Source organism: Geotrypetes seraphini, chromosome 15 (genome assembly GCF_902459505.1).
Source record: "Geotrypetes seraphini chromosome 15, aGeoSer1.1, whole genome shotgun sequence".
Taxonomy (NCBI): domain Eukaryota; kingdom Metazoa; phylum Chordata; class Amphibia; order Gymnophiona; family Dermophiidae; genus Geotrypetes; species Geotrypetes seraphini.
The window spans coordinates 60,803,560-60,817,071 of record NC_047098.1 but is presented as its reverse complement, the minus strand read 5'-3'; the positions used below and the strand labels follow the sequence as shown (position 1 = coordinate 60,817,071).

Here is a 13,512-nt window from a genome sequence, read left to right as displayed (position 1 = left end):
AACCTTTCATATGATCTTATACAGTAACCCTTAATGAAGGGATTCTTAAGAGTCCTGCGGCAATGGGAAATCTGGCTCTGCTGGTTTGTTTCCTTGCATAGCTCGTACTATAAAGAATGTCTAATTCTATTCAAGCTGTCATCAGTGCAGTAAAGGGGACGAGCCTTCTGCTTCAATGCAGCCAACAGACACTCACCCTTACATTCCACAGCTGTCATTCGGAGACTGTATTCTTTTCCCATATTAAATGTACTAAACTTCCCATCATTCAGTTTTCTGTTATATCTGATTTCCTGTACGGCAGAAATGGGAGCACTGCTAGTAGCCAAAATATTGGGTAGAAGGCTGTTTTCTAAACATAACATTAATTCCCTCTGGCTGCAACACATATCATGCTATAAATTAACGTTCCCTCAAGGCCACAAGCCTTATCGCAGATATAGCATTTACTGTCAATTCCACCTTGTCCACTAGGGATTACTGCTCAAGCGCTACAAACACGTTGGACCTATTGCTAGGCATAGCATCTTTCTTTGATTTCCATTTTTATAAACAATAGAATTACTGTCATCAAAAATCAGGGACTCCTGCCAGCTGCTCAGCGGAATTCTAGTACCGTGAGCCAAGAGAATGTCAAGGAGAGAGCCAACTTGGAGCAAAGCTTTGGTCTTGTGATAATACCATTATTTAATAAGGTACTCTAAAAGACAAGGGTAAACATTATAACAAACGTTTGGTAAATATTTTAAGACTATTATTTCACACTGATAAGAATCAATGTTTCAGTGTGTCAGAAAGAGCACTGTGGGCTTGTGATTTGAGCTCCCAAAGGAATAGAACATAAGAACATAAGCATAAGAACATAAGCAATGCCTCTGCCGGGTCAGACCTGAGGTCCATCGTGCCCAGCAGTCCGCTCACGCGGCGGCCCAACAGGTCCAGGACCTGTGCAGTAATCCTCTATCTATACCCCTCTATCCCCTTTTCCAGTAGGAAATTGTCCAATCCTTTCTTAAACCCCTGTACTGTACTCTGCCCTATCACGTCCTCTGGAAGCACATTCCAGGTGTCCACCACACGTTGGGTAAAGAAGAACTTCCTAGCATTCGTTTTGAATCTATCCCCTTCCAATTTTTCCGAGTGCCCTCTTGTTCTTTTATGCTTTGAAAATTTGAAGAATCTATCTCTCTCTACTTTCTCTATGCCCTTCATGATCTTGTAGGTCTCTATCATGTCTCCTCTGAGTCTCTGCTTTTCCAGGGAGAAGAGCTCCAGCCTCTCCAATCTTTCAGTGTATGAAAGGTTTTCCATGCCCTTAATCATTTGTGTCGCTCTCCTCTGGACCCTCTCAAGTATTGCCATAGAGAGAGAAAACAGGAGTACCTATCGGATGAAAGGATTAATTCTGACTGCTTATGACTGTGTGTAAGCATTATGAACGCTCGTCCTTACAAATAAATAGTGAAAATAAAATGCTCATATAATGGACACTTGTGTCTTTATTAAATATTTTGAAACAGATACATCAATCAACGCACAGAGAAACATCTGACACAATTGTTTCAACAATTAACTTCCCTCCCCCCCGAAGACGTTTGTATATTTTAGAGACAGTAATTGAACATTTTTGCTAGGAGTAAACATGTTACACATGCAAAATCATGGGCAAATCCTGCCTTTTCCCTCTCTCCCCCATCTAACAAAACAGAATAACTGCTCAGAGCACTTGTAACTGGTGGTAACTGCTGGGTTAGGTCGAGAGAAGAAAATTACATGTAGAGATTGCATTTAGAAGTCTCTGCATGTAGCATAGCTTACACCTGCTTCAGTGTGTTGCTCATATCAGCAGGATTTTCAAAAGAAAAGCATCCATGGGACTGCAAGTCCTGATGCCAGATTCAAAAAGTCTCCTTTATGCAGAATGATGCTATCTCTTCCCTTACACAGTTACGTATTTCTTGCTACATTGATTGGTCATTTCTCTACCAAGTGGGGCTCCTCTTTTTCTGCTTACGCAGTTTAGTGATCAGCTGTTTTCAGTGATCAGCTGTTGGAACTGTGCTTCCTAGTATAACCATTGATCCTATGACAACAGATTGGTTAGAGGACGACATTGTTTCCAAAGCTAATTTTAAGTCTCATCAGAGTAATGAAGACAAAATATACAATGGTTCCTGCATGCCTCTAATAGACTCCCACAGAGCATTTTCTTTCTATGTTCTTTAGTTGTATAAAGTTTCTCATTTACTTTTTAGGATACAACTATATCATTTGTGGGATGTGATGCACTTTACCAGAGCAGGGTATAAAGTAAAAGCTCTTGCAGAGCTTTTAATCACCTCTAAATTAACATCAAATATTAAAGCATCCAGAGCCAGTTCATTTTTTGTCCTAAACTTGGACTTAAAGCATACTCAATCTTCTTTTTCATTGTCCCCAATATCCAAATGCATTCCAGAGAAAAGTTTATGCAAACTGATTAAAAGGTCCATTCCAAACAGCTTTGCCTACATGATGCTTGAAGACATATAATGATGGTGATGCCCGCCTCTTTACCTGGATATGAAACACATACACACAATGTCACTGAAAATATTAGTTGTCAACTTCTAGAATCTGGAAAGAGATGGCACATGTCATTTTTAATGCAGCGTATTACTGATCCCCTTCTTGTTCAATGGCCATGTCAGTTGCTTCTTGCTGCTCTTCCTCCGGGTCTCCTGGCAGAGTGTTTGTAACGGTCTCAATCAGTTCTTCAATCTGCTCTTCTGTTAGTCTTTCTTCGCTCTCTTCTACAATCTGTGAAGGATAAGGAAATGGTCACAACAGTAAAAACAGCCTGCAGAAGCCCTGGATTGTACCCAGGAAAAAGATGGCTCTTGTTACAGGCAAACAGAATGCTAGGCATAATCAAGAAGGGTATTACAACCAGAACGAAAGAAGTTATCCTGCCATTGTATCGGGCGATGGTGCGTCCGCATCTGGAGTACTGCGTCCAATATTGGTCACCGTACCTTAAAAAGGACATGGCGTTACTCGAGAGGGTTCAGAGGAGAGCGACGCGTCTGATAAAGGGGATGGAAAACCTTTCATATGCTGAGAGATTGGAGAAACTGGGTCTCTTTTCCCTGGAGAAGAAGAGACTTAGAGGGGATATGATAGAGACTTATAAGATCATGAAGGGCATAGAGAGAGTAGAGAGAGACAGATTCTTCAAACTTTCGAATAATAAAAGAACAAGAGGGCATTCGGAAAAGTTGAAAGGGGACAGATTCAAAACAAATGCTAGGAAGTTCTTCTTTAACCGTGTGGTGGACACCTGGAATATGCTTCTAGAGGACGTGATAGGGCAGAGTACGGTACTGGGATTCAAGAAAGGATTTGACAATTTCCTGCTGGAAAAGGGGATAGAGGGGTATAGATAGAGGATTACTGCACAGGTCCTGGACCTGTTGGGCCGCCGCATGAGCGGACTGCTGGGCACGATGGACCTCAGGTCTGACCCAGCAGAGGCATTGCTTATGTTCTTACAGCACTCAGCACTGTACCTGCATAAATCTTTACTTAGGGCTAGATTCACTAAGCAAACAGATCGTGTATCGATCGGTTTGCGAGCCCTTTGCGACCCAATTTCCTTCTGACCTGATTCACTAACCTGTGTACCGATCTGATCCTGATCCGTGCATGCAAATGAGGGGAATCGGCATGCGAAGCAGGAAGGATGCGATTCACTAAACTTTCTTCTGGCACATCGACTGGCTGGCCCATCAAAAAACTAGCGACTGGCGAGGACCAGTCGCTTGTGCTAAAACCCTGCTCTCTGCCCCGATTCTCCTGCTTTGGCCGCCCTGCTCTCTGCCCCGATTCTCCAGCCCTGCTCAGCCACGACTCGCCAGCCCTTCCCTGCAGTGCAAGCCTGTGGTTTTAACCCACAGGTTTAAAGCAGGTTAAAACCACAGGCTCGCGATGAAGGACCAGTACATGCGCAGGCCATCTACAGTCAAGGAAGATGATCTACACATGCTCAAACCAGCGCCCAGAAATGCCACTCAGCCAACGCACCTAATCTCACCAGATGCTACTTTGTGCATATGTTTTATTGTCATGTCTGTATTGTAAATTATTGTCATGTCTATATTGTAATTTATGTAAATTATGTCATCTCTGCCTTGTCTCGATTATTATGGATGCACTTTGTAACCCGTTCTGGGCTCCTTTGGGAGGACGGGCTAAAAAATTGAATACATGAATTAAATAAATAAAAGGATTGCTCTCCAGCGATCTGTACACTCAGTGGGGGGCGTACCAACGATCGCCCATTCGCATGCAGGCCTTTAGTGAATTTGTCGGCCTGCCTGCAATCGGACACGGATCTGACACAGATCTCAGGTTAGTGAATTTAGCCCTTAGTATCTCTGTAGAGCAGTGGTTCTCACTGTGTCACCAAACATTTGACAGACAGCACCCTTGTGCTTTTCTTAACTTGTGTATGGCAGGATGGGGAACTCAAAAGCCAGTAACTTAATCTCCATAACTAGTCCCTACTCCTGTCATCAGCCCCAAGTGGAAAAGTTGCACCCCAGCAATAATCATCATTGCACGTATATAAAAATAAAGTTATTATTATTATTTCTCTTGCATTACTGTCAGCAGCAATTCATGATAAATAAGGGTTTTTTCTTTGTTCAGCTGTAAATTGTAGTGTTCAATGTGTCATGCATGTGAACATTATCTGTTAGGTGTGCCATAAAAGGTTAGAACCACTCCTGTAGAGGTTACATTGCTTGCAGTGGTAGTCAGAAATAAGTCATAAGCTTTTTAGCATGGTACAGACGTTTCAGCCTGTGAATTTAAAGCCTAAGATTTCCACTTGGAAAAAGGAGAGGATAGCACTTTGATAAACGCTCAGATAAGGTGACGGCAGCTTCATGTAATATGGCAGTTTCTAAAGCTGGCTAGGCTGTGAATTCCTGCTCTAGACATAAAATAATATTTATGTGATCTTGAAACCTATATACAGTGAGGTCAGTATTCAGTTATTCAAAAATATAACTGGTAAAGAGTTCCTGTTGTAGTCTCATGAGACCACGGGAACTCAGCAGCACGGCTCTGCAAGGGGAAGGAGTGTAGGAAGATCGCTCCTCCCCCACGTCACCATTAGACCACCAGGTAAGGTCCGGGAGGGTGAGTCAGAGTCGGCCAAAAGTTATTCAAGATTTTTCCCTATTCACGGGCCAGCTCTGCCCCTAATCCCCGCGAATAGGGGGGGGGGGAGAAGTGTAATGCTAATGAAGATTATGAGAGAGATTTGCATACAATGGATGTAATTCTCATCCATATTCATTAGGGATATATTAAAAACTTGGGTCAGCTTGCAGCCTTCAAGGATTAAACTTGGACAAGCCTGTTCTATCAGATGATTAATTATACTGTGAAATGTGCCATATAGCATGCAGTTTAATATATTCTAAAAATAAAGCATTTAGTTGCTCTGTCCCAAAAAGATTTTTTAAAAATAGGCACATAATAACTTTGATTGTGAAATCTGGCACAGCCCTCAACTCCACCACAGCACAGCAAGGAAACAAGATGAGAAATTACCGAGTAAAATTTCTTTTCTCCACTGGGGGTGTTTCCTGGGTATTTTATCAGTTAAAATCGAAAAACAGAAGCCCTGTATTATTCTTAAGGATGGGCTGATAAAAGGCATCACAACCTGCTAGGATTCTAGAAATAGGAAAGTACTGCAGAAGAGACAGGAATGAGAATGGGCTGATTGGTAGAACCAGAGGATAAACAGAAAACAAACGTGTGCAGAGACATTACTAAATCAGACTGGAGGGAAAGCTTCAAGTTCAAACCTAGCCATATCTGCAACTCACACTGACCTTTAAGAAACTTTTTGGAAACTCATTTGCCTGCTTGAGGGATGGTACTGATTTTGATATGGTAATTTTGTAATTACAAGATTACGAGAAACGATAAAAAATGGGAGGTCAATAATTCTGTTCGAATCACTTTGTACCAACCAGTTACGGAGAAATGTGAAGAATTAGTGACGTTGATATGTCTAAGTTGTATGTTGTTTGTGTCAATATTATGTATGTTGTTATGCAAACTGCTTAGATTTAGGCAGTCTAGAAATTTTTAAAATAAATAAACAGAACAGGCAAATAAAGACCCAAAGAACAAAGGAACTGGGAAAAACAACATTTCATAACCATATGAACCCAGTTATAATGTTTTGCTTCACAAACATCACCATGCCTGGTTTCAGAATCTTTCATCTTGACGGTCTCAAACAATATTTACAGACTGCACGGGTGGGGAAGAAAGATGGAAAGAGAAAGTTGTTGCTTTTTAAATTGGTTTTATTTCTTTGCTTAAATTCTTGAAAGCATCCCATTGTTTTCACTAGAATTGTGAAGCACAATACTAAAATCACTGGGTGGCATTTTACTTCTGTGGATGGAAACATAGGGATTGATGTAACAATAGCAGTGCCAGCTGGATTCCTAGTTCTCCCATCTTTTCTTCCTCCCAGTAAAGAAAGATCAGGTTCTTACCTTGCTAATCTTTCTATTAGAAGACATAAGATTCTGTAGCTGTTGCTTCCCATTAGTTGCAAATCTGCAGAAGGGTGTCACTCAAAAACTCTGAAACTCCTCCCCTTCTGAAGTGGAGAACCGCTCTCTTCAGTTAGTACCAAAGCAATTGAACTCCATTGAAACAGAAGAAAAGAGGAGGGGCACGGAATCCATATTCTGATCTGCTCTGTAACTTATGATAAAAGAATAATGATTAATAGCAATTAACAATCAACACTGAACAACAATCTCAGTGCATGAGTAGCTAGGAAACAACCTGCAAAGTGGAACAAGTAAGAACTATAAAAATCTCCCAAAGGAGTAAGGGAATAGGAGTCTTCATGTTCCTGTAGTTTTGTCTCTGTTAAATCTAACAAACAGGAGAAGGGGTCCCGAGACAGACACCGGCAGAAATCAGGCAAACTGAAGGTCTGCACAGGGAAGGCTGTACAGAATCCTATGTCTTCTAACATAAAAAAGATTAGCAAGGAAAGAACCTAATCTTTCATTCTGTGGCAAAGACATAGGATTCTGTACCATAGCTGACGTACAAAAGCAGTGCTAGACGTCTAGGGAGGAACAGATGAGCCTGCCTAAAGTACTGAGCACTTTTGCACATAGGGAACAGAAACCTGAGGTACAGCTACACGATGGGAGGCTGTTACTGAGTGAGAGCACCCAAGAAAGGGACTTGGGGATAATAGTGGACAAGACCATGAAGCCATCGGCACAGTGCGCAGCGGCCGCAAAGAAAGCGAATAGAATGCTAGGTATAATCAAGAAGGGTATTACAACCAGAACGAAAGAAGTTATCCTCCCATTATATCTGGCGATGGTGCGCCCGCATCTGGAGTACTGCGTCCAATATTGGTCGCTGTACCTAAAGAAGAATATGGCAATACTCGAGAGGGTTCAGAAGAGAGCGACACTTTTGACAAAAGATAAGGAAAACCTTTCATACACTGAAAAACTGGCGAAACTGGGGCTCTTTTCCCAGGAGAAGCGGAGACTTAGAGGGGATATGATAGAGGCTTACAAAATCATGAAGGGCATAGAGAAAGTGGAGAGGGACAGATTCTTCAAGCTTTCGAAAATTACAAGAACGAGAGGGCATTCGGAAAAATTAAAAGGGGACAGATTCAGGACCAATGCGAGGAAGTTCTTTTTCACCCAACAGGTGGTGGACGCCTGGAATGCACTTCCAGATGGCATGATAGGACAGGGTATGGTATTGGAGTTCAAGAACGGATTGGACAATTTCCTGAAGGAAAAGGGGATAGAAGGGTACAGATAGATGGTTACTATACAGGTCCTGGACCTGATGGGCCGCCGCATGAGCGGACTGCTGGGCATGATGGACCCCTGGTCTAGCCCAGCAGAGGCACTGCTTATGTTCTTATGAGTCCTCACACTCTGGCAAACGCCCCAGAAACTTCAGTCCATCCAGTAATTTGGCTGACTGCCTTTTGACATGGCACAATGCCATAAGTATCATTGCCAGAGAAACCACTTAAAAACAGCCCTTTGGCACCAGTACTGTGATAAGCTTATGTCCCTATCACATGAAATAATAATTCTAAGCAGCTTAAAAGCTATTCTCTGAAAAATAATACACAGTATTTTCAGTGTCCTTGATGGTAATGGGTACATTAAATGTGATACACTAACAGAAACCCTCTGTTTCTTCAGCCTTGAAAGCAGATGGATTCCATCAAGATTTGACATATAGCATTAAGCCACTCAATAACTTGCAGGCTGTAAGAGGAATCTGTCCAACATCTCAACTGAGTTGTGTGTTTGGAACAAATATGATGCCTTTTTATTTTGTTTAGACTTTGCATTTGAAGGCGTAGGTGGGACTTAGCAGGGCCTCCTGTTGGTGGAGTGTCAGCTTTTGCTAAAACAAGGCAAAAAAACAGAATCCATTTGTCAAAAACACTCTGGTCATGCTTCTAACACAGTAACATAGTAAATAATGGCAGATAAAGACCCGAATGGTCCATCCAGTCTGCCCAACTGTTCCGATGGTACCTCCAATGGTAAATAGGATGGAGGCAGACAAGAAATAACCCACAAAGGGCTTGCTGTCATAGACCATGAGCATTCAACAAGCTTTTATTTTTATTTTTTTTTAAATTCTTTATTTATATCATTTCAAATTAAACATCACAAGAAATAAACTTCTTGTTAAAGCACGAATACAGGATGTCCGGGGCGGTACTTGGAGAGACTACAACGGTAACTCACGGCAGCCATTTTCGATGAGAGCTCTGCACGGGGCAGGAGTGTAGGAAGATCGCTCCCGCCCCGCATCACTGCTAGACCACCCTGTAAGGTCTGGGACGCAGGAGGGAGGCGGGGGGTGGGTCAGAGTCATCCCAAAAGTTATTTGCAAATTTTCCATATTTGCGGGCCGACTCTGCCTCTAACCCCCGCAAATACGGAGGGAGGAGTGTAGCAATTAATCAATGAAGAAAATGTTAAAGGAACAAGAATAACACAATTTCGCCCTACTGGTACTTTTCATTCCGTCAGTTTGGAACAATTCTTTTCAGTTCAAGAAACACTTTCAGCCTCTCCACAAAACTCTCCAGTAGGGTTAAAACTGTGGATGAATGCAAAGAACTACAAAGGGACCTGAACAAATTGAGTGAGTGGGCAGACAAGTGGCAGATGAGCTTCAATGTGGAGAAAAGTAAAGTCTTGCACTTAGGGAAAGATGTATAACTACACGATGGGGGGGATGGTACTGGGAGAAGGCAAACTGGAAAAGGACTTGGAGGTTTTAGTGGATAGGACAATGAAACCAGTGGCACAATGCAGCGGCCTCAAAAAAGGCGAACAGAATGTTGGGCATTATCAAAAAAGGTATCATGACCAGAACGAAGGAAGTTATCCTGCCACTGTATCGGGCGATGGTGCGCCTGCATCTGGAGTACTGCATCCAATACTGGTCGCCGTACCTTAAGAAGGATAGGGCGATACTCGAGAGGGTCCAGAGAAGAGCAACAAGGATGATAATAGGCATGGAAAACCTTTCATATGCTGAAAGGCTAGAGAAGCTGGAGCTCTTTTCCCTGGAAAAGCGGAAACTTAGAGGGGACATGATAGAAACTTATAAGATCATGAAGGGTATGGAGAAGGTAGAGAGGGACAGATTCTTCAGACTAGCGGGGGCAACAAAAACAAGAGGGCATTCGCAAAAATTGAAAGGAGACAGATTCAAAACAAATGCTAGGAAGTTCTTCTTCACTCAGAGGGTAGTGGACATCTGGAATGCGCTACCAGAGGAGGTGGTAGGGCAGAATACGATTTGGGGTTTCAAAATGGGATTAGATGATTTTCTGAAGGAAAAGGGAATTGAAGGGTATAGTTAGAGGGTTACCATACAGGATATTAAAGGATTAAGGAATAGAATGTTTTAGGTATAAGATCCCTTACAGGTCATGGACCTGGGGGGGCCACCGCGGGAGCGGACTGCTGGGCATGATGGACCCGTGGTCTGACTCAGCAGAGGCCATGCTTATGTTCTCTCGGGGAAGTAAAACACATATTTAACCTGTACATATTTTATTATACACTTACATGGGTAGGCAAGTAGGCATGATGCGCCTCTTTTACAAAGCCGCGCAACAAAAGCCCCGAAGCCTTTTAAATCTCAATGGGCTTCGGGGCTGCTAGTGCGGCTTTGTAAAAGAGGCCGTTTGTTCTCAAAACCAAAAATTGCTTTCTCCATTCTTGGGTACTTTTTGTAACATCTTGGTACACTCATATCCTTTTTCCATGGAATACATTTTTGAAGGATCTGAAATACTGTTTCATAAAGGTGTCCAAGTCTTGTTGGAAAACAAAAGATTCCAAGAGAGTCATTCCTGTGGTGTTCTCCATTGGTAAAAGCTCATCTACCGTTGCTGCCTCCTTAGCAGGATTGCTCGTTGCCTCTTCGGCAGCCTTGCGTCCTGCTTCCTCAGTAGCGGCTTCTGCCAGACAGGGAGGTGCTGCAAAAGACAGGGGCGATAGAGAGATCTCGTACCCCTGCGTGGTTGAGCCTTTTCCACCCACACACGCTGCGGGGCTTCCTACGCCCTTCTGTGAAGTGAGCGCTGGCAAAAATTGCTCAATCGGCAGTTGTCTCAAAGATTGCAAAGGCGTTGAGGAGGTTACCGCCTTTACAATAGCTTTCCGTTTATGCGGCATAGCTCAGAAGGAAAAAACACCCAGAGCATGTTCTTAGAGTCGCCTGGTATGTGCCGCCATCTTGGCCACTCCCCTCCTCAAGAAGATTCTCAACAAGCTTTTAAGATCAGATCCAGCTCATAGCGCCAATGGTCAAAAGGGATCTCCACTAAGGGGGCAATTCTATAACTAGCCATCTCCATTTATGTGCCACTATGATGCATAGTGATAGCGTATTCTATAATGGAATTTGGACGCTCAGATTCTGTTATAAAATACTAGCATAAACCGGTATTAGCATGCCTTATCATTTATACACCTGCAGTTACAACAGCCACTGAACCAGCATAACTGCAGGAACACACAAAACCTACAATATTCTGTAAGTATCATGCAAGTGGGAGCCCCGTCCAGGTACATGTTCCCCTTGCATATGCCATCAGAATAGCACTTAGGTGCCCTGCTAGCATTTTTGCAGGTAAGTGTATGCTTCTGCAAAATCATGTATACATGAGGCACGCAAATGCAGGCACCAGTTATAGAATTGCCCTTCACGAGTTCTTTGGTGGCTTCTGTAAACTATACTGAAAGTTTCTGTTCAACTGCCAGAACAACAAGCCACAATTACACTGTTGGGTTCTCTCAGAAGAGAGGTCAGGATTTAGGGATAATGGAAATATGTTCTCTGTACTAGCAATGATTGCCAATGAATTAGGTTGAACCACAATAGTGCAGAAGTATGCTGAAGCTTAAGGCATACAAGAAGGAATTTTGTCTTCTAGCACTATTTGTAATACAATCTGCAACATTATGAAAAATGAGATCATATGAAAACATAATGAAGAAAATTGTGAATGCCCAGAATCCAGATGCAGGGAGGAAGCCTCAACTATCATGCACTGGCTAGATTCAGGGTCCATGTGTACCAGGTCCTGGAGGGGGCCATTCGGTGGCCAGTAGCTAAAGATGTAAATGCAATGGCTGAGTCACATTCAGAGGGAGAACATAACAAAAGCCATGCTGGGTCAGATTGAAATCCATCGAGCTCTACATCCAGTCTCCAATAATAGCCAATCCAGGTCACAAATACCTGGCTGATATGAATACTTAAATACTAAGGCAAACACCCTGAGTAGCTGAAATGCTGCTTTTGCCACATTAGAAAGCCTCGTCCAAAAGAGCACAAAGAAACTGTTAGACCAAAAAATAGTGCACAAACAGCTTTATGAACACTGTCACACTACTCGAAAGGGTCCAGAGAAGAGCGACTAAGATGGTTAAGGGGCTGGAGGAGTTGCCATACAATGAGAGATTAGAGAAACTGGGCCTCTTCTCCCTTGAAAAGAGGAGACTGAGAGGAGACATGATCGAAACATTCAAGTTAATGAGCCAATCCGTGGTGCAACATTAACAAAATCTGATGGCTCTTTAGTATCTGAAGGGAAATTCATATTTTAGGCTTGCTTTAGCACTACAACATAAATTCATATATCAGGAGAACATTTTAGAACAAATACCCAGTAAAATGTATTAAATGAACTGAAAAACAGCTGTGAACTAGAAAAACTTAAATTATTTTGATTATAAATTAAGTTGTATAAGAGGTTCCGTAAAAACTGAGCATATGGAACACTAGTTATTTTACATAACACACTCTGAAACGTCTCACTGTGGGCAAAAAGCCTTCCATAAATTTGTCCTTAAATTAAAATTATATCATAAAACTAGAGCTCTTTCTGAAAATAAAATTCTCTCTCTCAGCTTTTATTTGGTCTTAATTTTCACCCCTTTGTATGATACATTGTCCCTACCAGCCTCAATTGTTGCAAAAAACATTCATATTTTAACTTACCAACTGTATTTCCACTGCTGTCTTCGGCCTGTGATTTAGCAGCTGGAGCTTTTCTGCTCTGTTTAAAAAAAAACCAAAAACCAAAACATAAAAACTTGAGGTTCTTACCATATTAAGAGAGACTGGTAATGCCAGCTATAAAGTCACCACACAGGATGACTGTCAGAGCGATGTTATGTCTTTTTAATGTTATCACACTAGAGGTCTGCACGGGAACGGGGATCGCGGGAATCCTCCCCTAACCCACGGGACTCCCACGGGGACCCCCCTCTGGCCCACGGGACTCCCATGGGGATGGAAGGCTTTGGAAGCAGGGTTCGTCCATATAATATAATAGACACGTCAGCCTTAGTAAAAGAGGGGGTTTATAAGTTAATTACCTGAACAGAAAACAAAAAAAGGGTTCCACCAAAGAGATTCCACAAGGAAAACAGCAGCGCAAACACAAAAGAAACTGTGGAATTGATGATCCTGTCAGAAGTAATTGCTGCTTTTTATGGGGACGAGCGGAGGTGGAGATAATTCCTTGCGGGGATGGGTGGGGACGGAGAGGATCCTGAGGGGGACGGGTGGGGATGGAGAGGATCCTGGCGGGGACGGGTGGGATTTCTGTCCCCGCACAACTCTCTATATCACACCTCCACAGAAATCAGCCCTCTCTCTGCTGCTAAAGTCATCCAAAACAACAAGGAAAAAGTCTCTGGCAACCCTACAATGCAGACCAGATGTTTACCTTTATTTCTTCAGAAAAACGAGCTAGTTGAATTTAGAATGCTTTATACTGTATATGTACACAATGGCATTTATGATGCTAAACAGTGAGACCATGTCACATATCTCTTGAATGCCCAAACACTGGGTTGCGTTTACTTACCATATCCATTCTAAAATCCTGCT

At 42.5% G+C, this 13,512-nt stretch overlaps 1 protein-coding gene across 2 annotated transcripts in view; it reads right to left on the bottom strand.

The window, feature by feature from the left end:
* Window positions 1-1,473: 1,473 nt before the first annotated feature.
* Window positions 1,474-13,512, bottom strand: part of CRCP (CGRP receptor component) — a 31,776-nt gene continuing 19,737 nt past the window's right edge. For both annotated transcript variants that reach the window (XM_033922810.1, XM_033922811.1), the window contains exons 5-6: window positions 12,616-12,673; window positions 1,474-2,799 (exon numbers count right to left, since the gene is read on the bottom strand). In XM_033922810.1, the coding sequence (XP_033778701.1) occupies window positions 2,656-2,799; window positions 12,616-12,673 (202 nt within the window). In that variant the 3' untranslated portion in view covers window positions 1,474-2,655. The remainder of the gene's footprint in view (window positions 2,800-12,615; window positions 12,674-13,512) is intronic.